We start from the raw sequence: 21,871 nt of genomic DNA, 5'->3' as shown, positions 1-21,871 counted from the left end.
CTCTTCTAGTAGCTCAACCACACTCAACATGTTAACAAGTAGTTCCATTTCCATGCTCATGCAAAGCAATTTCCCAGTGTGTTGCACCACTTTACCTCAAGAATTGACTCGGTGACTTCGCATGCAGTTTAATTGTTTTGTCCTTCGTGATAGATAAACCTTGTGGCTATTTATCGCTAGCAAATTAGGATTGTGCAGTACCCTTCACCTATAAGACCCACAACTTCCACATTCACCCGGAATCTTCCCACCTCGAACTGAACACACGACCATGCTGGCTCCAATGATTTTATATCACTATTGCCTACCCCATGTCATTTATAATGTTGAAAGTTCAACTGCCCCTTACCCAAGAGGTCCAGACTTGCCACTGACATATGTACCCGTGTGTCCAATAAAAATTGTGCTCCCTACAATTCACAATGCCCACTAAGCCACAATCAACTCTGCATATGTTTTTCAGCATTGAAATTTACTGGGACGCCATTTAGCAGTTAGGAGTTCCCATTGGTGTTTAAAGGGTGACTATTCTGCATCTGTCAATTTTACCTCGTGTTCCTATAATCTTAATGGTGCAGAAACATGCCACAGCTTCCACGTTGTAGTTAGTGACACTGCCTCTGGATATGCCCCAAATGTCCTCATCTATAACATCTTGTGTGTCATACTCTTGTTGCAAAATCTATCTCCTTTAGCTCAGTAGCTGCCCTAATGGTGATAGTCAAATTCTTTGGGGGCACTCCCATACCCACCTTGACACATCAGCTGGCAGCCCCCTTAGGAGAGCATCCAATGCCGTATGCTCCACCTCATGGAGAATAATTTTGTTTGATTTGTTGCCATCCATTAACTTATAAGTATTTGCATTGGCTTTCCTGATTCTGCCTCATTCAGCCTCTGTGGCACTCCACTCAGCTGTTCCTGAAAGAATCCTGTGCTATTTTGTTTCTTTTAGTGCTGCTTGAGACCTACCCTTTGCTGCTCAAAAGTAAGTGCACTTCTCAGGCTTCTGTGGTACCTAAAAAATGCTATTGCTTCCACTGTCAGGTGCAACTGGGTCATTTGTAGTAAGGCTAGTCTGTCCAGAAGCCCAGTCTTGCAGCTGCTACTAAGTGAGCTATAAATGTCAATACATCCTCCATTGGTTTTGTTTTCAACACACTCCTTCTTTTATCAGAGATTTAATTGCCTTCCATTTGGAAACACCCTGTGTGTGTAACTCTTGGTAGTGTGGAACCCCTGTCCATCAAATCACACGAGATAGAAACAAAACACAATAACGCAACACAAATGAAACAATGAAACGCACGCAGAGAATACAATACGACAGAAGAGCCAGAAATGTTTATTCTAGACACTATGCCTAATCATAAGCCACCTTGATTTTGTTTACTTAGCAAAATAATCACAGTGATGGCATCTGCGGTGCTGAACTGGTGCTGACTCAGTACATGGTGTTCTATGGCCCAACAGGTTGCACTGCATGCGCCTCACTAGTTGCAAATAGTGTTCTCTAGGGTTCCTCCAGAGTTGCGACAAGTCATCCAGTTCCTCCAGCTTTACAAATCCACTTTTAAGTTCCTGTGACATTCCCATTTCATATCCATTTCTCTTGCACGGAACTGAGGAGGAGAAAACAATTAGTTTGTTCACAACATTGTGCTTACTGCTGCCTTCAAGTGCGACTGGAGATTTGTTCCAGGACGCAACTGCAGACATCCATATTAATGGTGCTTGAAACTAGAGCACTCATTCCTGTTAACACTGGTAATCGTTGGGAGGTGAATACCCACTATGTTGGGTGGTGGAACTAGTTTTAGTGTCAGGAGCCCATAATTCACCACCCCAGGCAGGATAGCAGTGGGTGGATGGCTCGCGGCCATCAGCCATATGAACATGAAAACGTCATTGATTAGACAAACATTTTGTTAGTGAACACACAAAAACTATCACAAAGAAGCTTTACAATTGCAGTGATCTCCAGGGCATCTGCTGAAGACATGAGGTGAAGTTGGTTGGGCAGTTGCATCGCCCTAGTATCGAACAGTGGCTGTCTAGTGTAGGAGGCTTGCAGTGGCTGGAAGTAGGGCCAGAAGTGCCCCACCAGATGGAGAGTGTTGAATCCATAACTTAGGACTTACAACCAGCAGTAGCCATGCAGTTAGTGGAGGCAAAGTCCCTTGTAGGTTTATGTCTACTTGTAGACTGTGATGATCCTCTCCCCAAAATGTGTTATCGCCAGACTGCAAGCATCTATCTAAAAATTGGGGATTTATACTGACTGTCTGTACTTGTTTTGTCAAGGTATTGATTCCTCATCATGTGGCCCCAACAGAGTCCACAGCTCGTGTGAAGTAATCGGGTCCCTGCAGAGGTCCTGTCTTTCCGCTGCATTGTTATTACGTTGCTGGTCCCCCTCCTGGCTCCCGATCTGGTAGCTGCCTGGTGTAATGATGCAAGTAGCAGGCACTCCCTGTCATATAACTGTATATGGTCGGGTCTAGTTTGGCCTGGCGCGTTTCCATTGCCTCTCGCATTACATGTGGCAACAACATTGTTAAATTCAGCAGCACCAAAAAACAGTAAGGAGACTAAGGTAGACAGTGAGAGGGGAATGGCAGATATAAAGAGAGGGGTGATGGTGGGCAGGGAAAGACGAGATGGACAGAAAGAGAGAGGGGTGGAGCAGGAGGTTGAGAGAGGAGAGGGAGGAGGAGATGGACAGAGAGACATTGGTGGGGAGTTGGCCAGAGAGGTAGATTGGCAGAGAAGTTGGGCAGAGGGAATGAGGTTGGTGGAGGAGATACAGAAAGAGAAAGGATGGTGGAAGAAACAGACGGAGAGAGGACGGGGAAAAGAGAAAAATAGAGACAGAGTGGGTGGGAGGAGAAGGTGGACTGAAGGAGGGGGATTAGGGAATGTCAGGAAATGAGGAGGATGATATGATCACAGAGAGGCAGAGCAAGAGATGGACAGAATCCGGAGGAGGAGCTAGGCAGAGAGGGAGGGTCAGGAGGAGGAGCCGGGCAGGGAGGGAGAGTTCGTAGGAGATGGACTGAGAAGGATGAGGAGATGGACTAAGATGGAGGGGGAGGGGGGGCTGAGAGAGGAGAGGGTGGCATCTATGTATGCATAAATACCCTGCAAGTTCTGCTACTAGTCATTTCCTTTTGTGTTCCACTCGCACAGAGAGGTGGAAAACAGCTGAGTATATACCTCTGCAAGAGACCTAATTTCTCTTATCTTCATGGTTCTTACATGAAATGTATTGGTGGCAGCACAATCATTCTGGAGTTAGATTCAAGTGCCAGTTTTCTAAAGTTTATCTTAACAATATCTTGTGAAAGGAATATTGTCTTCCCTTCAGGGATTCCCACTTAAGTTCACAAAAAATCTTCATAATGTTTGCATCTTGGTCAAACCTACCAGTATGATATCAATGGATCCTGCTACAGTCACTCAATGACACCTTCCTGTGCCCCACAGCATCATCAGCAAACAGTTGCAGATTGCTACTCACCACATTATTTATGTATACGGTGTAGTTCTTTCCTGGGGCACTTGACAATACTCTTGTCTTTCATGAACATTCATACTTGAGGACCATGTTCTGATTTCTATTAATGAAGAAAGCCTCATGCCACCCACGTACCTGGGAACCTATTCTGTATGCTCGTACCTTTGCTAAGAGTCTGCTGTTTGGCACTGCGTCAAATGTTTTCCAGAAATCTAGGAATACGGAATATGTCAATATGGTACCTGCCTGTTGCCCTTCATCCATAGTTCATATCGCGAGAAAAAGGCAAGCTGAGTTTTGCATGAGTGATGCTCTCAAAATCTCAGCTGATTTGTGGACAGAAGCCCTTCCATTTCAAGGAGAGTTGGGGTGGAGGTGCTGGAGAGAGAGAGGAGGAGAAGGGGAAGGAGAGGACTGTGTGGGAGACAGATGGATGATGGAGAGAGTTAGTGGCAGATGAAAAAGGAATAGGGCGTAAGGAGGCAGTTGGAATGGGGAGAGGGAGTCAGCTGGAAGGTGTAGAGGGTATGAGAAGACAAGTGGAGGTAGGAAGCAGACATACGGGGACTACGTTGTGAGAAGGCAGGTGGAAGAGGTACAGGGTGTGATGAAGCAGGTGGGATAGGGATAGGGTGTGATAGAGAGGTGAGAGAAATAGAAGGGCAAAAATAGATAGGGGTGAGTTTTATATTTCTTCCAATTATTTTGATGAAACTGTGTGGGCAAATGGCTCTCTCTCTCTCTCTCTCTCTCTCTCTCTCTCTCTCTCTCTCGTTGGTAGGGTGGGATGGACATGTGTGTGTGTGTGTGTAACATAGTTATTATATATAAAAACATAGTTATTATATAAACAGGTGACAGTCAGTAGCAGTACATTATATAAAATTTTCTTCTACCAAATTAGCCTTACAAAAGATTTTTAAGACTTTAATTAAAAATTTTTATGTTATTGTAAAAATTTGTTTTCTGCTCTGGACTGGATATGATGTCACACTGTATTACTAAATTTTATTTGTTTTTTATAGCTTTATTATTATTTTAAAATGGGACACACTCCTGACACATATACCCCTCTTCAAATAATTTTTGGTACTAGGGATAGGGATCTGTTAAAAGAAGAGTGTTATACAGTTATTAAGTCAAACAAATTTATTTACTCACAGCTTAACATTTTATAAAATTTGTGGTACCTACATATGAAATTAGTCCTTATCTCTTGCTTTTGTGTGCTGCATTGTCTGTATCATCATCTATTGTTCCTTACTGGAAAACGTTTTCCAGCTGTATATAAGGGCACATCATCATCCACACATATGGGTGTGTATCTGCAGTAAAATGGTAAGATAATAAGCTAGTTACTGTTTTGTGAATATAAAATATATCACAAGAAAAAACAGAGATGGTACAACGTTAGCTATATCCTATTCTGCAGAGTACACAGTTCTAATGGGAGCTGTAGAGTGGTTCGACCAGTGTAGAGGAAGATGTGCTTCTGAAAATAAGTCACTTAAATGGTGGCATTGTCTTTTTAATTTTCTTTTGGGTGTTGCAGTAGTAAAAAGTTTCATCATATGGAATGTTATAATGGAGTAAGATGTGACCACTTTTCTTTTCCCCTCCCTCTTCTAAGGCAGCTTTCAACTGGGAGAAATATTACAAGTGGGGGAAGGCAAGTGTTTATCACAAAAAACAAACCAGGAGTTTGTGTAGTTTCCCATTTCATATCAAATCAAGGGAAATAAAATAGGATTGTGACACCAAATTAAATATATAAGTGTAATGATTTAGACATAAATATGAAGAAAAAGCACAAATGGTGCCTCTCTCCTCACACTGGCTATAAGGCAAAACCATTAAACAAATTTAAAAGTGTTTTATCAAAAAATAAGTGAACAAATATGTATATTTCTAGCAAACAGTGTATTGCAAACAGGGAAAACACATAGAAAACCATGTGAACACCATGCACATAACACACAACTGAAGCAATTAAGTGATATCTCATCCATTAGGTGCCAAACAGTGATCTTGTTGGCTCCAAACAGTCAGTACATTCAACCCTAGATCACAGCACCACACAGATTGGGACTTTCATATCCATGTGATATGAAAGGAAATAAATTTGTGTGTTGGATATGTATGTCCCCACTGGTCACAACAATGAGTCTCACTGTGGCTGCGAGTGTGTACATTTGTTCATCTGTGTGAAGTTAGTGTAGTAGAGAAAAAGCAAAAGCTCAAAAGCTATTGTAAATACTGTTTCCTATTGGGTGTTTCTATAGGCTCCATATCAGTTGTTGGTGAGTGGTTGCCTTTCCTTAATCATACTGCAATGGTTGATATCTGATAAATGTTGTTTGACACTAGAATGCAAGAGGATTTTTGGTTTATCTAGTGGGGATTTAGGTTCTCACTGGCTTGTCTCACTTAGATGCATCTACATATTAGTGCTCTGAGGAACCTGACCCAAACATGGCACAGTATGAACTTAATGCATACAGACTGAGCTGAATCAAATTGATTCAACTACATTAACATTGAAGTGTGTGACTATCATCATTTTTATAGACATTTTCTATAGCTTCCACGCAGCATAAGGCAGGTATCTATTATTATTCCTGGTGATTGTACATACCTATAATGCACTACATCCCGTTTAGCTCAATATCATATTATATCTTTCTAATCTCTTTATCGTATTCTGTATCCAGATTTTCATTAGAGGAGGATTTTTACACTTTTCACTTTTTAAAGTAGTTTTACTACAAGATTTAGGTTATTGTGGAACTTGACCAAAAGTAAAATAGTTCTTTTTCTCAGACTGATATACAAAGTTAACTACTTCGTATTTATAGTTCCCTCATAGTTAGTTTCACCAGAACTTTTGAAATTATTATTGTTATGTATTGCTTAAAATATCTGAACAAATTACCTTAACTATCACATTCAATACAGTCTTCTTTGGTCCATTGCTTCCAACCTCTCCATGCTTGAATCACTACTCACAGCCTTCCTTCTACCATTCTTCTCTCTTGTCCCCCACCCCATCCCTCTTTTTTCTTTGCTTGTTATTTTCTTTCTTCTCCTGTGTGTTTCATTGTCTTCGCCTGTATGCTTCATTGTCTTTGTACCATCGAAATTAGTTCTTTATGTTACAAACTTGTCTCTTGTCCACTGTGTTCACTGAGGGCAAATCAGTCATCTTCAGTAAATTTCTGTAGACAATATTTCCTCATTTTTACTGTACATTGCTGGCCATCACAGTTGCAGTACCAGGAATTATAGCAAATAATGAAATTTTATGTATTGTGTGTAAACAATATAGCAGGAAGAATACATGATCAATAGGTACCATAGGTGATTTGAGAGCATACAGAGTGTATAGCACACACATCTGTCTTCTCTGTCAGCAGTAGTGTCTCTAACCCAGCTGAAGACTGAGTCAAACTGAGCATGGATGAAAGATTTGGGTACACCATTCCATGCTGCTTCAGCTATATGCCAGAAAAACTGTTCCCACCACTGCCAGAATTCCAACATGTAATGTTAGACGTACCTCTTTATTACATGAGGTGTATAACATACCGTATTTACTCGAATCTAAGCCGCACTTGAAATTTGAGACTTGAAATTCTAGGGGAGAGAAAAGTTTTAGCCGCGCCTCCAAATCGAAACAAAGTTGGTCCATTGTAACATGAAACACAATTTAGGTCGATTGGATGAAGATACAGCTACAGTAGTTTGGTTCGAGTCGTAAGCTTAGCAGTTAAGCTTTACCAGGTAGCAATTGCTATACGTCAGGCTCTCCGCCCGTATTTATGCAGGTACCCTTCCTTTTTCACATGCTTTATCTGGTTTAAATCGATTGCTTAATTTGCTTTGATCTGAAAAGTACAATTCTCTTTGTTATAGGTGTTGTTCATGCATTGTTTGTCGCATTCTGATAGTGAGTATTTAAGACCTGTCGCCGCTCGCGGCATGGCTTGCTTTTGTGCGTGCTAGCGCCGCTTATAATAAAAAAAAAAAGAGAGGTGAATTGTCTCATTAGCGAAACAATGGTAAGAGACTGCTATATGTTGTTACTTATACTGCTACTTTCTTTGATAATGATCAACAAGAACCAAATGATAGACTGCATATGACAGAAGATGTTCTGAATGAGAGCTTAGCGAAAATTTTTCTCCATTTGAAAATCTTTGCAGACGCCTCTTTATGCATTACATTCTGCACAGAAATTAGTCATCTTAGATTTAAAAATTTAGTCAGTTGCCATACTTCATTTCTGTTTGTCTCACTATCCAGCATAAGAATAGTACGAATATAAAAATGATATGTATATTCTTCCGCGTTTGCTGTTGTCTCACTCTAGTTTCGTAGTTTATTAGGCAGACAGGATTTAAATGAGATAGCAGCAAACACGAAAGAACACATGGCATAATGTTTACATTCGTATTATTCTTATGGTGAAGAGAATACTGCATGTGATTCACGATTCATAAAAGTTCCTATTAGCAACCATCTCTTGTCACAGGTTGGAAAAAATTCAAAACATAGAGTTGGCCATATTGACATACATCCTCAACAGTCTTACTAGTCGAATTTTCGTAGTAGATTTTTAGTAATGACTTCAAATGCGCAGAGTGTGATGTTGTTATCTTCAGTCCGTAAACTGGTTTGATGCAGCTCTCCACGCTTTTCTATCCTGTGCAATGATAGTAGCAACACTTATAAAATAAGAATGAAAATAACTTAGAAATTAAATGCTGAAATTAATAAAAAAATTATTAGGTTTGTAGTACATCTTATACAAAATGTTTAAAATATCAGTCATGATTCTGAATCACTATCACTCGATTCTTTGTTGCTCATTTCTTCACACAGAGCATCGTCCTCCGTACCATCTAGTGCACTGAATATACACTCCTGGAAATTGAAATAAGAACACCGTGAATTCATTGTCCCAGGAAGGGGAAACTATTGACACATTCCTGGGGTCAGATACATCACATGATCACACTGACAGAACCACAGGCACATAGACACAGGCAACAGAGCATGCACAATGTCGGCACTAGTACAGTGTATATCCACCTTTCGCAGCAATGCAGGCTGCTATTCTCCCATGGAGACGATCGTAGAGATGCTGGATGTAGTCCTGTGGAACGGCTTGCCATGTCATTTCCACCTGGCGCCTCAGTTGGACCAGCGTTCGTGCTGGATGTGCAGACCGCGTGAGACGACGCTTCATCCAGTCCCAAACATGCTCAAAGGGGGACAGATCCGGAGATCTTGCTGGCCAGGGTAGTTGACTTACACCTTCTAGAGCACGTTGGGTGGCACGGGATACATGCGGACGTGCATTGTCCTGTTGGAACAGCAAGTTCCCTTGCCGGTCTAGGAATGGTAGAACAATGGGTACGATGACGGTTTGGATGTACCGTGCACTATTCAGTGTCCCCTCGACGATCACCAGTGGTGTACGGCCAGTGTAGGAGATCGCTCCCCACACCATGATGCCGGGTGTTGGCCCTGTGTGCCTCGGTCGTATGCAGTCCTGATTGTGGCGCTCACCTGCACGGCGCCAAACACGCATACGACCATCATTGGCACCAAGGCAGAAGCGACTCTCATCGCTGAAGACGACATGTCTCCATTCATCCCTCCATTCACGCCTGTCGCGACACCACTGGAGGCGGGCTGCACGATGTTGGGGCGTGAGCGGAAGACGGCCTACCGGTGTGCGGGACCGTAGCCCAGCTTCATGGAGACGGTTGCGAATGGTCCTCGCCGATACCCCAGGAGCAACAGTGTCCCTAATTTGCTGGGAAGTGGCGGTGCGGTCCCCTACGGCACTGCGTAGGATACTACGGTCTTGGCGTGCATCCGTGCGTCGCTGCGGTCCGGTCCCAGGTCGACGGGCACGTGCACCTTCCGCCGACCACTGGCGACAACATCGATGTACTGTGGAGACCTCACGCCCCACGTGTTGAGCAATTCGGCGGTACGCCCACCCGGCCTCCCGCATGCCCACTATACGCCCTCGCTCAAGTCCGTCAACTGCACATACGGTTCACGTCCACGCTGTCGCGGCATGCTACCAGTGTTAAAGACTGCGGTGGAGCTCCGTATGCCACGGCAAACTGGCTGACACTGACGGCGGCGGTGCACAAATGCTGCGCAGCTAGCGCCATTCGACGGCCAACACCGCGGTTCCTGGTGTGTCCGCTGTGCCGTGCGTGTGATCATTGCTTGTACAGCCCTCTCGCAGTGTCCGGAGCAAGTATGGTGGGTCTGACACACCGGTGTCAATGTGTTCTTTTTTCCATTTCCAGGAGTGTAGAACATTTTTAAAATCCTTGTTGCACAGTCTGATTTGGAACACACTTCCATGCATCATAAATCCATTGGCACACTTGCGACAAACTTGTGCATTTGTCTGTCGCTTTTCGAAAGCCAGTCTGTGTACATGCGTTTAAGCTTGCCCTTAGATGGTTTATTCAGATGTCAAGTGGTTGCAGAATTGACGTCATCCCACTTGGAATTACTGTCAAGTCTGTTTTACTTTCCTCTGATTCTCGTTTTACTGCAGGCGTTGTAGGCCTGCATACGCATCTAATACCAACAGATTGCGTAAACCAAGCGTTGCGCCAGAACGATGATTCCACACATGCCTAATCCATTCCAGCACCATGTCCTCCGAAAATCACTCAGTTTAGTTTGCTCGTACAATTACAGTGTTTGGAAAGACTTTCGATTTCGGTGAAGTCTTTTGCTTGAAAACTATGAATGGGGGTAATTTATGTCCATCCGCTGTGCAAGCAAGCATGACGGACATCCGCTGTTTTTCATCCCCTGATGTAAGAGCACTTATGTCTTTCTTTCCTTTGGCGTCAACCGTATAATTTGACGGCATGTTAGAATATACGGGAGTTTGGTCAGCATTTCCTATCTAACCAAGAAGGTATTGATTTTCTGTGCTCTGCCTAATTATGAAGCACTGAAATTCCACAAGTTTTTCTTCATTTTTCAGCAGCTTCTGTGCAACTGAAGTTCGCCTCCAAAGTGAAAAACCCCATCGCTTCATAAACAGATTAATCTAGCTGTGACTAGCCTTAAAATTTTCGATTTTTTGCTCTCTAGCAATTTCATGTGCCTTAACTTTTAAAATTTCGGCGTTCACAGACAGGAATTTCTGACGCTGTTCCTTAAGAAATTCATTTAAAATCACTTCTAGTGCATGATATCGGCCACACTTTGGCCCACTAAATAATTTCCTGCTAATTAACATTCATATAATTTGTCTCTGCAGTCGCCATCGCCTGACGTTGCTCTCATCAAACCCGTGTCGCAGACCTGCAGCACAATTACAGTTTTGTTCCGCAACAGAAATAACTCTTCTCTTGAATTTGGCACTATAATGAAAGCGCTTCATTATGGTTCACTAACATCAACAAGCACTTCACAAAATTCCACGAAGCAATAGGTGCCGCTACGTGAAATCTTAATGAGTCCCAGCGTATCAACTCGTGCAACAATCGTAAAGCCTTGTGTTTTGTTGATATTTTTCTGTGAAGAAATTTATTTTTGTTGCTACGAATATTTGAAAGGCTTCTACATTCGAAGATGAACAATACGGAATTTCTACTTACTTCGTTGGATAATATGTGGAACTGCAGTGGTCGAAATTCGGGGCGGAGAAAAAAAGCTCGTCTTCTATCTCTCTCTCTCTCTCTCTCTCTCTCTCTCTCTCTCTCTCTCTTTTTTACTGATGCAGAGGTTTTGGTGCCAGTATTTATCTTTGTGCCTGCAAAGCATGCCTGTGTAGTGCTACATATATTCGATGGCAAAAATTAGTTGTGGCAGCACCTACCAACATTTTTCAGAACTTCCGCTTACTTTGCACTCGATTCTAAGTCACGGGCAGTTTTTTGGATTACAAAACCGGAAAAAAAATGCGGCTTAGATTCGAGTAAATACTGTAATCTTCTCACAAACAACCGACATTCAAATACAAGTTCTAAATTAGAAACCCGCTGTGCAATCTTTCTTTATACAGGCTAGAGGCAGTAGTAATCCTACCTATATTGTGTGATTGCTTTGAAATGTTAATCTTTTACAAACTCGAGCATGTTGTATACTTCATGTTGATTTGACATTTGATGATTGCTTTCTTGGTGGAATTGCAGTTTTAATGGCTCCCCAGCCTATAACTTCTCATGACAACCCATGTCAATCTCCTGTATAGTCCATATCACTGCATCTGTTCCATTTTTGTGATTCATATACACTGAAGGATCTTTGTTACTGTCTATGTAGTAAATCAGTCCAGTTCTAGGCACTATAATCACTGTTAAGAGTGCTGTCATGTATTAGACATTTACTATCACTGCTTTGTCAGTTTGCCATGCAATGTCATTACTGATTACTGTCTTCTTCTTCTTCTTCTTCTTCTTCTTCTTCTAGACCTTTTTGCTTTTCCTGAAGCATCTGATTTGTGTTTTTGTACATTCATGATTAATTTTTCTTTTTATCTTTTCTCAGGTTTGCTTACTACTTCTTTCCGATATTCTGTGCAGCCATTCTAAACCAGTGTCATATCATTCCATAACTGTTTTAAAGGTTCAATAAATTGCTCTACATCTTACATGATGTAATATTCTTATTATTATAGTGTCACATCAGAAGGCGGCTCAGTTTTGAACAGTTCTTCGCATTTCCTCTCTGTGAACCCTTGACACCCAATGAGTTTTAATCTGCCTTTGGATGTCTTGCTGCAGCACTGGATGATGATCCCTGCTCTCTTGCAGACTGTGGCATATCCATTCTTCAGTGGCTTCCATATCACTGCCTCTATCTGTATAGAACTGCCTGTCACCATAATGTGGATTATAACTCAATAATCATATGAACTGCACTTTCTATAATTTCTCACAGACACTTCTTTCAAAGAAACTTGGTTGGTTATACATGAAGTAAACTGTGGCGCATTGGACTTAATTTTTTTGTATCCACACAAAGAGCCTAATACTATAATTGGTTTTAATATCACCCATCATGATATTGTTTTGCTGAGAAATATCACGAAGCCGCTGTCGTTTTTAGTTGGGTACATGTGCAGCATAGCACATAAACACTGAACACTGCTGCCGTAGGTACCTGCTAACAGTGAACACTTTTCCTGCAATTGAAATGAACAGCTTACATTATAGACACCCACAAAACATGGATCCTGCAAACTGTAGCCTTCAGCCACTTTCTGTAAACCATTCTGCAATTGTCCTCTCTACAGAACTGAAATCTCATTTTAGGAGTTACCTAAAAATTAACTAGCATATGGTTGCAACTGCAGCTACCCATGCTAAAATGTTCATAAAAATCAAAGGAAGCAGAAAACAGCAGAATTCTCTGCTGCCCTTATCATGTAAAAGATTAAAATTATAATTTGTTGCAGAAAATTTGTGTGACTAGTGGATTGATGGTCCATTGGTAGCATGCTTCTATTTCTTATAACTGCTTTAGAAAATGCTTTACTGTCTCATTGACCAAGGAAATTAGAAAAAGTCTCTTAACATATAATATTGATACAAAAGACACAAAATCCTTTGATAAGTGTGTATGTATGTTGTCTTTGTAAGTCTTCTTTAGGTAATGACTGTTTCCAATGATACAAACAGCAGAAAATCCCTTTGATAAATTGGTGTGTATGTTGTCTTTGCAAGTCTTCTTTAGGAAATGACTGAACTTCTTTGTCTTAAAAAGACATCAGATATGTTTCTTGCATGTTGAAATCACTCTTACTATTCACCTGATTATGCACCAGTTTCATTCCACCAACCCCCCCCCCCCCCCCTTATTTATTTAGCCTCAGTGTGACCTTTGAACATATCTGGACCTTATGAAGATCAGAAATATTAAATTTTAAAGTCTCAGTCCCATGTTTCTGAAGTCTCATTTTTAAGTATCCAGTTAATGAACTTAGAAATGGAGAAGCCACACAATACCTCAGAAGTGTATTGGAGGAGGAGGGGGGGGGGGAGTTGTCTTACAATTTCTTTCTGGTCCATAATTAATGATTACTAAGAAATGTTTTGGTTGCACCAGTATCTTTTCTCATATGGCCACACCAGCAGTAGCTTTTTAGCAGCAATTCATAACACTATTCTTTGTCATTCACACTGTTGTCATTTTCTACTTTTTATTTTAAATTATCAGCATTAAAAAACGAAATTATTTTGTCTTCTCAAACTTTTGTCTCTCATCAGAAAATTGTAGAATGAATTTTCAATTTGCAGCAGTGTGCACACTGATTTGAAACTTCCTGTGAGGTTAAAACTGTGTTCCAGACTAGGACACGAACCTGAGTCTTTTCCTTCTAGAGGCAAGTAGTTTACTGGCTGAGTTATCCAGACAGTGTCACAACCTGTCCTCATAGTGCACACTCTGCTTCAGAGTGAAAATTCATTCTGGAAATAGTCCCCTGTGGCCATAGCATCTCTCTTCCATATCCTTTATTCCAGGAGTGCTAGTCCACAAGATATGCAGGAAAAATTCGATGAAATATGGAAGCCAGGAGAAGAAATAGTTGTGGAAGTAAAGCTGTGAGGACTGTTTGTGAGTCATGTTTGGGTAGCTCAGTTGGTAGAGCACTTGGGTGCAGAAGGCAAAGGTACCAGGTTTGAGTCCTGGACTGGCACGCAATATTTATCTGGCAGGATGTTTCACATCAGAAAATTGCTTTTTCTATTTGCTAATTTTGCATATGGTTTTGCCTTAATAAACTGTGAATAGTTTTCCGTACTTTAAGTAGCTGGCAGATTTTTTAATTTGTGGTTGTTAAGTCCTCACAGCATCCAGTATTGCATGAATTCCACAGTTACCGCCCAGCCACTGTTGCATACAAATTGCAGATACACAAGCCTCGTACTATATCTATACTCTAATAAACCTAACTTACACACCGTATATCAGCTGCAAAGAGAGGAATTAAAAAGACTATAAACTTCCAAAGTACTGAATTTAATTTCCTTACAATCAGTCAAGACATTAAATAATTATGGCAAATACTAGGGAATGGCATGTCATAAGATACTAAGACTTGAAAGGTGTTGATTCCACTGAACTGAAGGAAGAATGGAAGGCTAAGTTTGTGCCACACATATTAAATATTGTGAAAAGAGTTGATAGTGGACTGCAGAAAACTGGTTTTGGAGTTAAGCTCCAACAAGAATTTGCTTCCAGAGTATATAAAAGTAAGCTTAACAATCCTCAGCATGCAGTCCTAGGTTTCCAGATCGTTCCAATTGCTGTAAACAAGAAGGTATTCAGTGCATGTATACGCTTTGCTATTTACAATTTGGAGAATGATTTGCTGCTTTATAATAAAATAACTCATTAATAAAATGAAGTAAATTACAACAATATGAATTGTAAAAAAAGTAGGTTTTAAAAGCTATAGTTCAGTTTTTCCCTCGTTGATATATTGTTCAGTTATTGTATTGTTTACTCTGTTACCCACTAACAAAATATGACATTTCGTCATAACTGTAGATTAATAAGTTGAAAATGCATTAAGAAAGTTATGTAGGAGAATTTAAAGTACTAACCCTCAGAACATATTATACAACGCTATTGCTTTTTTTCAATGGATGTTACATCATAAAGAGCTAATATTAAATATCTGGAATTCATACTCCTTACACATAGTGTCTCTTACTACAATATGTGAAAATCTCAAAATGTTTCTCATTATTTGCAGATAGCAGACTACAACATGATACCAGACACAGCAAAGCTGGCAGAAAGGCCACGTGTATGCTTACAGGAATCGACAGATGAGATACCAATGGATTACACGAAGTTGTTTGATCAGCGTTTATTCTCCATACATACAGGCATTGTGGCAGATGCGATTGAAGCTTACAATCAATTGAACGTGAAACATGAACCCCTCAGACTTATAACACCTCAGTTTGAAACACCACTTCCATTTCTTCAAGCAGCTGTGAGTTTAAACTAATGTTGTGCGCCTTTGAGCTTATAATGTAATTTTTCATTATAGTGTGTTAATTGATTTCCTTCTTAGTCTATGCTGTGTTACATTTTATTATATTTCAATAGGTATTTCCACCATCATTCAGAGAACTCCCTCCTCCTTCTTTGGAGCTTTTTGACCTGGATGAAGCATTTAGTTCAGAGCAGGCAAGACTTGCCCAGCTTGCAAATAAGTGTCAGCTGACAGCTGGAGAAACAGAATCAGAAGCAGATGTGGAATACTTTATTCGTGAATGTGGATATGCCCTGGGTGTAGATGCACCCTCCCCTGACGCTAGATCAATTCTACATGCAGTTGGGTTGCAGATTGCAGAATTCCGCAAACTGGGTCAACCAGGAGAATAAATAAACTATTACATGAAGTAATTGTTCAGAATTGTTGTTAGATTTTGATGGTGTGCATTTTCTACTTTATTCAGTATTGCTTTAAACAATAAATGTCAATATTTTAAATAGTTGTTGATGTTTTGCATTAGTCCTTCCACATTTCCACCTGTTGAAATGTTTTCATTGTATATAGTTCAGTCTGCAAGGAGGAGAATGACAACTATCCGTGTTTGTTAATTTTTTGTTGTTGTAAAATGATGTTAGTGCAAATGAAACAATGGGAAGATACATCTTGTCAGTAGGAATAGGACATCAGGTAGTGAGGGACAGAAATAGTGTGATATTAAAAGTGTATGTACTGTAATTGGAAAAAAATTAAAGAACAGGGCCAATAACTTGACTCTGTAGACTTTCTGTGTGGAGTAAATAAAAGTTAACATTGTACAGCATGACAAAAATGTTGCTGTACACTTATCAGCAGTAAAAAGGGCTGCTAAATTGAAGTCCTAAAAAATAATATGAAGCATAGCAATCTCACAGTTAACAAAAGAGATGCTTGAAAAAGTAATATTATTTGAATATTACACTGAAACCATTGTCAGTATTCTGAATAGGATGTAGACCAGCAAATAAACTCGACAATCATTAGCTATGCAGAGTATCTCAGAAGAAACGACACAACTTCTGCCTTGTGGCCCCAGAAAAAATTAACATGTACAAGCACTTTTGGCGTATAAGATTCATAAAGCCAGATTTTTTAGTCTGTTTGAGTACATGTGCCTTGACATGGCATGAATGAAGTGAGAAATCATTACACCAGCTATGAGGTGAGTGTGAATACCCGAAACTCTGATGATGAGTTTTGAATACTATAATCATGTATTAAGTATTTTTTACTTGGGATATTAATAATGGTGTCTATTAAACAAGACGAGTAAGTAAAATACTATGTTTAAGATATAAAACTTTTTTTTTTTGGTGTGTGGGGGGGGGGGGGGGAGGTGTGAAATAATGAAATGTGTATACTTTCTCAGAAAAAGTACGCGTTTCAGAAGTTTAACATTTTCTTATACAAAATTACGGTTTCTGTGATTAATTAACATAATGATATTATCTTCTAATTATAAAACAGAAAAAGAAAATAAAAGGTCTTATATGAGATCAGTTAGCTCAGCACTAACATTACACATACAAATCAGCACATTCTCCGCACATAAAAATAGTGTGCTCCATACATATTGGCTTCTCACACTTCGAACAACAAAGTTTTGTTTTGCTGTCCTTTTTCCCCCCAGTACAGTCACCACACTTGACGTATCTACTAGTCATTTTTTTGGAACTGGCGATGAGTTTCTCCCAGTTGATTAGCAATCCTCTTTCGAATTTCCCTTTGAAACCATAAAAAAATGTCATAGGCCAACCTTTGCTGTTACGGGCAGTATCATAAGTGGCACTCAGTTCACACCTGTCGATTGGTCTAAGTTTTTATCATGGTGTAAAGTTGACATAACCAGCACGACTTTATTTATTTTTTTTTTTACATACGTAGGACACCAAATCGAGAACTATATGCTTCTGTTCCTTTTTTGAAAATCTCAGGTACACTTTTATTGTTTCTATGGACTGTGCCAACAGAAGTTAATGAATGTTCTTGCAAGAGATGGATCATAAGAGGGTAACTAGTAAACCAATTATTGAATGTCAAATTCATATTTATTTTCATTATTGGTTCCACTAAACAGTTTAAAATATCATATGCTTTATTACCAAGCTGGTAATGTCCTGGTGGCTGTTTTCCCAAGTATACTTCCAGTTGGAGGATGTAGAATGTCTTCGCATCTACAAGAGCATATATTTTTAGGTCGTATTTGGTTGGCTTGTTTGGCATGTATATACAGAAAGGACATCTCCCTCGGAAAGATAACATCTCATCAATAGTAATGTTCTCAGAAGGCATATAGTGTTGTTAAACATTTTCAACAAAATTATCAAAAATATCTCTTATAGCATCTAGATTCTCAGTCTTTTTCCTTTCATCCTGAGTGTTCTCATCACTGAATCTCAAACAGTTCTGGAGTAAGTAAAACCCCTGCAATGACATTGTAGTCCGAAAGATTGCAACTCCAGTACCATCTGTACACTACCAATTGAGCCGTTTAGGCCTGCTGTATACAAAAGTCCCATAAATGCCTTCAAATGCTCCAATGTTGCATTGTTCATGTGGTATTGCTCTTTATTTTCTGGATATTTTCCCTTGATATTCCTTATTTGATTGTATGTACTCAAAATACTGTTTTTTATGAAAAGACTCCAACATTCAGTCTCTGTTTTGCCATGTTTTGCAGCACCTTTTACACCTGGAGAATTGGTAATAATATTCTCTGAACGAATATGAACACTTTGCCCAGGACAATCCTTCATCTATTTTGTACCATTTTTGGACGTATAAAAAATTCCACATGTGACTGACTAGGAGCCGCTAACGCAGATTTTGGGTCTTCCGAATCATCCAAAATACCCTCTTGCTCCAAATCACTTTCTTCACTTCTTTGAGAAACTTAGTCAATTTTTTCTTCACTCTCGGAGTCACAGGAACTAGCATTTGAACAGTTTTCTAAAACTTTCTCTTGTAGTTCTTGTAGCCGGTGTTCATTTTCTTCATAAGACATCTTGAGAAATATAAAATCTAAAAATAAATCAAAGAATACTATAAATAACTGTATATCTCGTAAACTTGCTGATGGCTTTAAAATGTAATACCGACTACAAGGTCGGGCGTGGCGCACCCTAACCACCTTTGCACACATGTATCTCCCTCTGACGCTGGCACAACAATAAACTCAACACTGCATCTTGCCCCCCTCTCCCTTACCTTCAGCTATTGTGACAGCAAGATTTGTGTGGCAACAATGACATTCAATCATCAGCACTTCAAAACACCTCGGGTATGACATACCCAACCTCACTCACACCAGGTTAACAAACATTGACAACATACAACCTGCATTCCAGCTCCATCCACTCTTGGCACAACATGTCTGCATTAATCGTATCAGTGTTATCTACATTTACTTCTATACTCCGCAGCCCCCTATGAAGGGCTTGGCAGAGTGTACATCCCACTGTAACAGTTGTAAGGGTTTCTTCCTGTTCCATTTACTGCACACTGTAATTATTCTAATCTTGTCCCCACTATGTGAGTGATACGTAGGGGTTTGTAGTATACCCCTGGAGTATTTAAAGTTTATAGACTTTCTTGAGGTAGTTCATGTCTTATCATCAAGATTCTGGAAGTTCAGTTACTTCAGCATCTTTGTGACACTCTCTCATGGATCAAACAAATCTGTAACCATTTGTGATGCGCTCCTCTGTATACGTTGAATACCCTGTTAGTCCTATTTGGTAGGGGTCCCAAATACTTGAGCAATATCCTAGAATGGTCACGTGAGTGATTTGTGAGCAGACTCCTTTGCACAGTGATTGCACTTCTCCAGTATTCCACCAATAAACTGAAGTGTACCATTTGCTTTACCCACGATTGAGCCTGTGAGATCATTTCACTTGATACCCCTACAAAGTGTTACATGCAGGTATTTGTATGAGTTAGCAAATGCCAACAGTGACTCACCGATATTATAGTCAGAGGTTACTAAGTTTTTTTTTTTTTTTTTTCTCTCATTTTTTTCATTTTGTGAAGTGCACAGTTTTACTTTCCAGAACATTTAAAACTAAGTTGCCAATCTTTGCATCACTTTGAAATCTTATAAGTATCTGAATATTTATGCAGCTTCTTTCAGACAGTGCTTTATTATAGATAACTGCATCATCTGCAAAAAGTCTGAGGTTACTATTAAAATTGTTCACAAACTCATTAATGTGCTACATTAACAGCAAGGGTTTCACCACACTTCCCTGGGGCACACCCAAAACTACTTATACATCTGACGATGACTCTCCATCCAAGATAACATGCGCCATCCTCCATACCAAAAAGTCCCCCAATACAGTCACAAATTTCTCTTCACACACCATATGATTTTACTTTTGACAATAAGCATAGATGTGGAACTGAGTCAAATGTTTTTCAAAAATTGAGAAATATGCCTCTACCTGACTGCCTTGATCCAAAGTTTTCACTATGTCATGTGAGGAAAGTGAGAATTGTTTTTCACATCATTGATATTTTCGGAATCCATGCTGGTTAGCATGGAGGATGTCATTCTGTTTGACATACCTCATTACGTTTGACTTCAGAATATGTTCCAAGATTCTGTAACAAATTGATGTCAATGATACTGGACGGTAGTTTTGTGGATCACTTCTACTACCCTTCTTTTAGCTGGGTGTTACCTGTGCTTTTTTCTAACCACTGGGCACGATGGATAGATTAGAAGAGGGGCTAACTCAGCTGCAAACACAAAATAGAATCTGTTTAGAGATTACATCAGGCCCTGGAGCCTTGTCGAAGTAGCCAATTAATAAGGCCATGACTTCCTAAAATCATGCCCTGAAGTGAGGTCCATTCTGTCCACCTAAAATAGATTTTTGTTGCTCTCCAGTCTCTTTGTCAGACCCATGTCCCTACCCTATGGCTCCTACCCTATGCACCCTCCAACCACCACCTATATCAACCTTGCAACTGACAAAACATTTACTATCAAAGGGAGAGAGACCTGTGAAACGACATGCTGTATATCAGCTATTATGTAAACACTGTTCGGCCTTTTATGTCGGCACAACTACCACCAAGTTATCAGTTAGGATGAATGGGCATCAGCAGAGGGTGTATATTGGCAACACACAAAATGCTATTGCACTACAACACGACAGTCATGATCTTGGTGCCTGTGTCACCAGATGTGCAATCTGGATTCTTCCCCAAGACACCAGCTTCTGAGAACTTCGCAGGTGGGAACTGGTGCTACAACATGTCCTTGGTTCTCACCACACAACTGGCATTAATTTACACTAATTTTTTGGGTCTCAGCATTTCTTCACAGTAACTATTCCTTTCTTCACTCCAGTTTAGTTTTCTACATCTTTCATTTTCTGACCTGTCTGTTTTTCACTGTCCCTTTCCCATATCTATCACATAAAGTGCACTTGGCTTTCCACTCTTATTAACTTGTGCACAATATTTTATCAGTTATCTCTGTCTTGCATATTACCCTTTCTTTCACCTTTAAGCCCTCAGGTTTTCAAATCTTGCCCGGTGCAGTCCCAACAATCAGTCTCCCATTCTCGTCCTGTCCAGTAAGTCTCCTTTGACCCAGGGTTCTAGGTGACTTCTCCGAACTCAACCTCTTTTTCCTAAACCTCACCAGTCTTTCACCTTCACTCCTCTTCCTTGCCCTTCAACCCTTCTGCCAGGAGGAGGAGCCCTGGCTCCGAAAGCTTGTATACATAATATCTTTTATATGCATGTTTTCCTGTCACTGCTTGGTGAGTAGAATTTTTATCTGTAAATTACTAAAAGATTTTATATGGAAGAGTCAAATTTATTTAGTATCTCACAATAGTTAACACTTTCTTACAGCACCACACTGCCAAGAAACAAAGCCCATAAGAAGTAGTTCATACACAGCTGCGGGGGTGGGTTAGCCAGACCACAAGAACAGCAATATATGACAGATTTATTAAAAGTACCATTCATTGAGGGAGTGACAGAGCCAATGTGACTGTGACATATCACGCTTACCTATATAAGGTAGATTATATCATAATTGGCAGTTGCACTTGTATTTTAACAGATGTTATTGTGTTTCACTCTTGATATTCCATGAAAAGTGTGCATCATGTGGTAGTTAAGAATTATGGTGCTGGGTTGAGAGGTGTGCAATAATATTTAATCAGCATCTTCATAAGCTAGATGGAAACTAACAATTAAAAATGAAGAGGCTGACCTCCAGTAAGTAGTTACAACATATTATACCAAATCATAGTGACGATCAAATACAGAACAGAATGCCTTCAACA

General features: G+C 40.1%; 1 protein-coding gene across 2 annotated transcripts in view; it reads left to right on the top strand.

Moving 5' to 3' along the window:
• Positions 1 to 16,021, top strand: part of LOC126194970 (intraflagellar transport protein 52 homolog) — a 63,738-nt gene extending 47,717 nt beyond the window's left edge. For both annotated transcript variants that reach the window (XM_049933366.1, XM_049933365.1), the window contains 2 exons: positions 15,273 to 15,518; positions 15,635 to 16,021. In XM_049933366.1, the coding sequence (XP_049789323.1) occupies positions 15,273 to 15,518; positions 15,635 to 15,913 (525 nt within the window). In that variant the 3' untranslated portion in view covers positions 15,914 to 16,021. The remainder of the gene's footprint in view (positions 1 to 15,272; positions 15,519 to 15,634) is intronic.
• The last annotated feature ends 5,850 nt before the right edge of the window (positions 16,022 to 21,871 follow it).

The sequence above is a fragment of the Schistocerca nitens genome, chromosome 7 (assembly GCF_023898315.1).
Source record: "Schistocerca nitens isolate TAMUIC-IGC-003100 chromosome 7, iqSchNite1.1, whole genome shotgun sequence".
NCBI classification, from domain to species: domain Eukaryota; kingdom Metazoa; phylum Arthropoda; class Insecta; order Orthoptera; family Acrididae; genus Schistocerca; species Schistocerca nitens.
The sequence above is the reverse complement of the archived record's forward strand: the minus strand, read 5'-3'. Positions and strand labels throughout refer to the sequence as shown.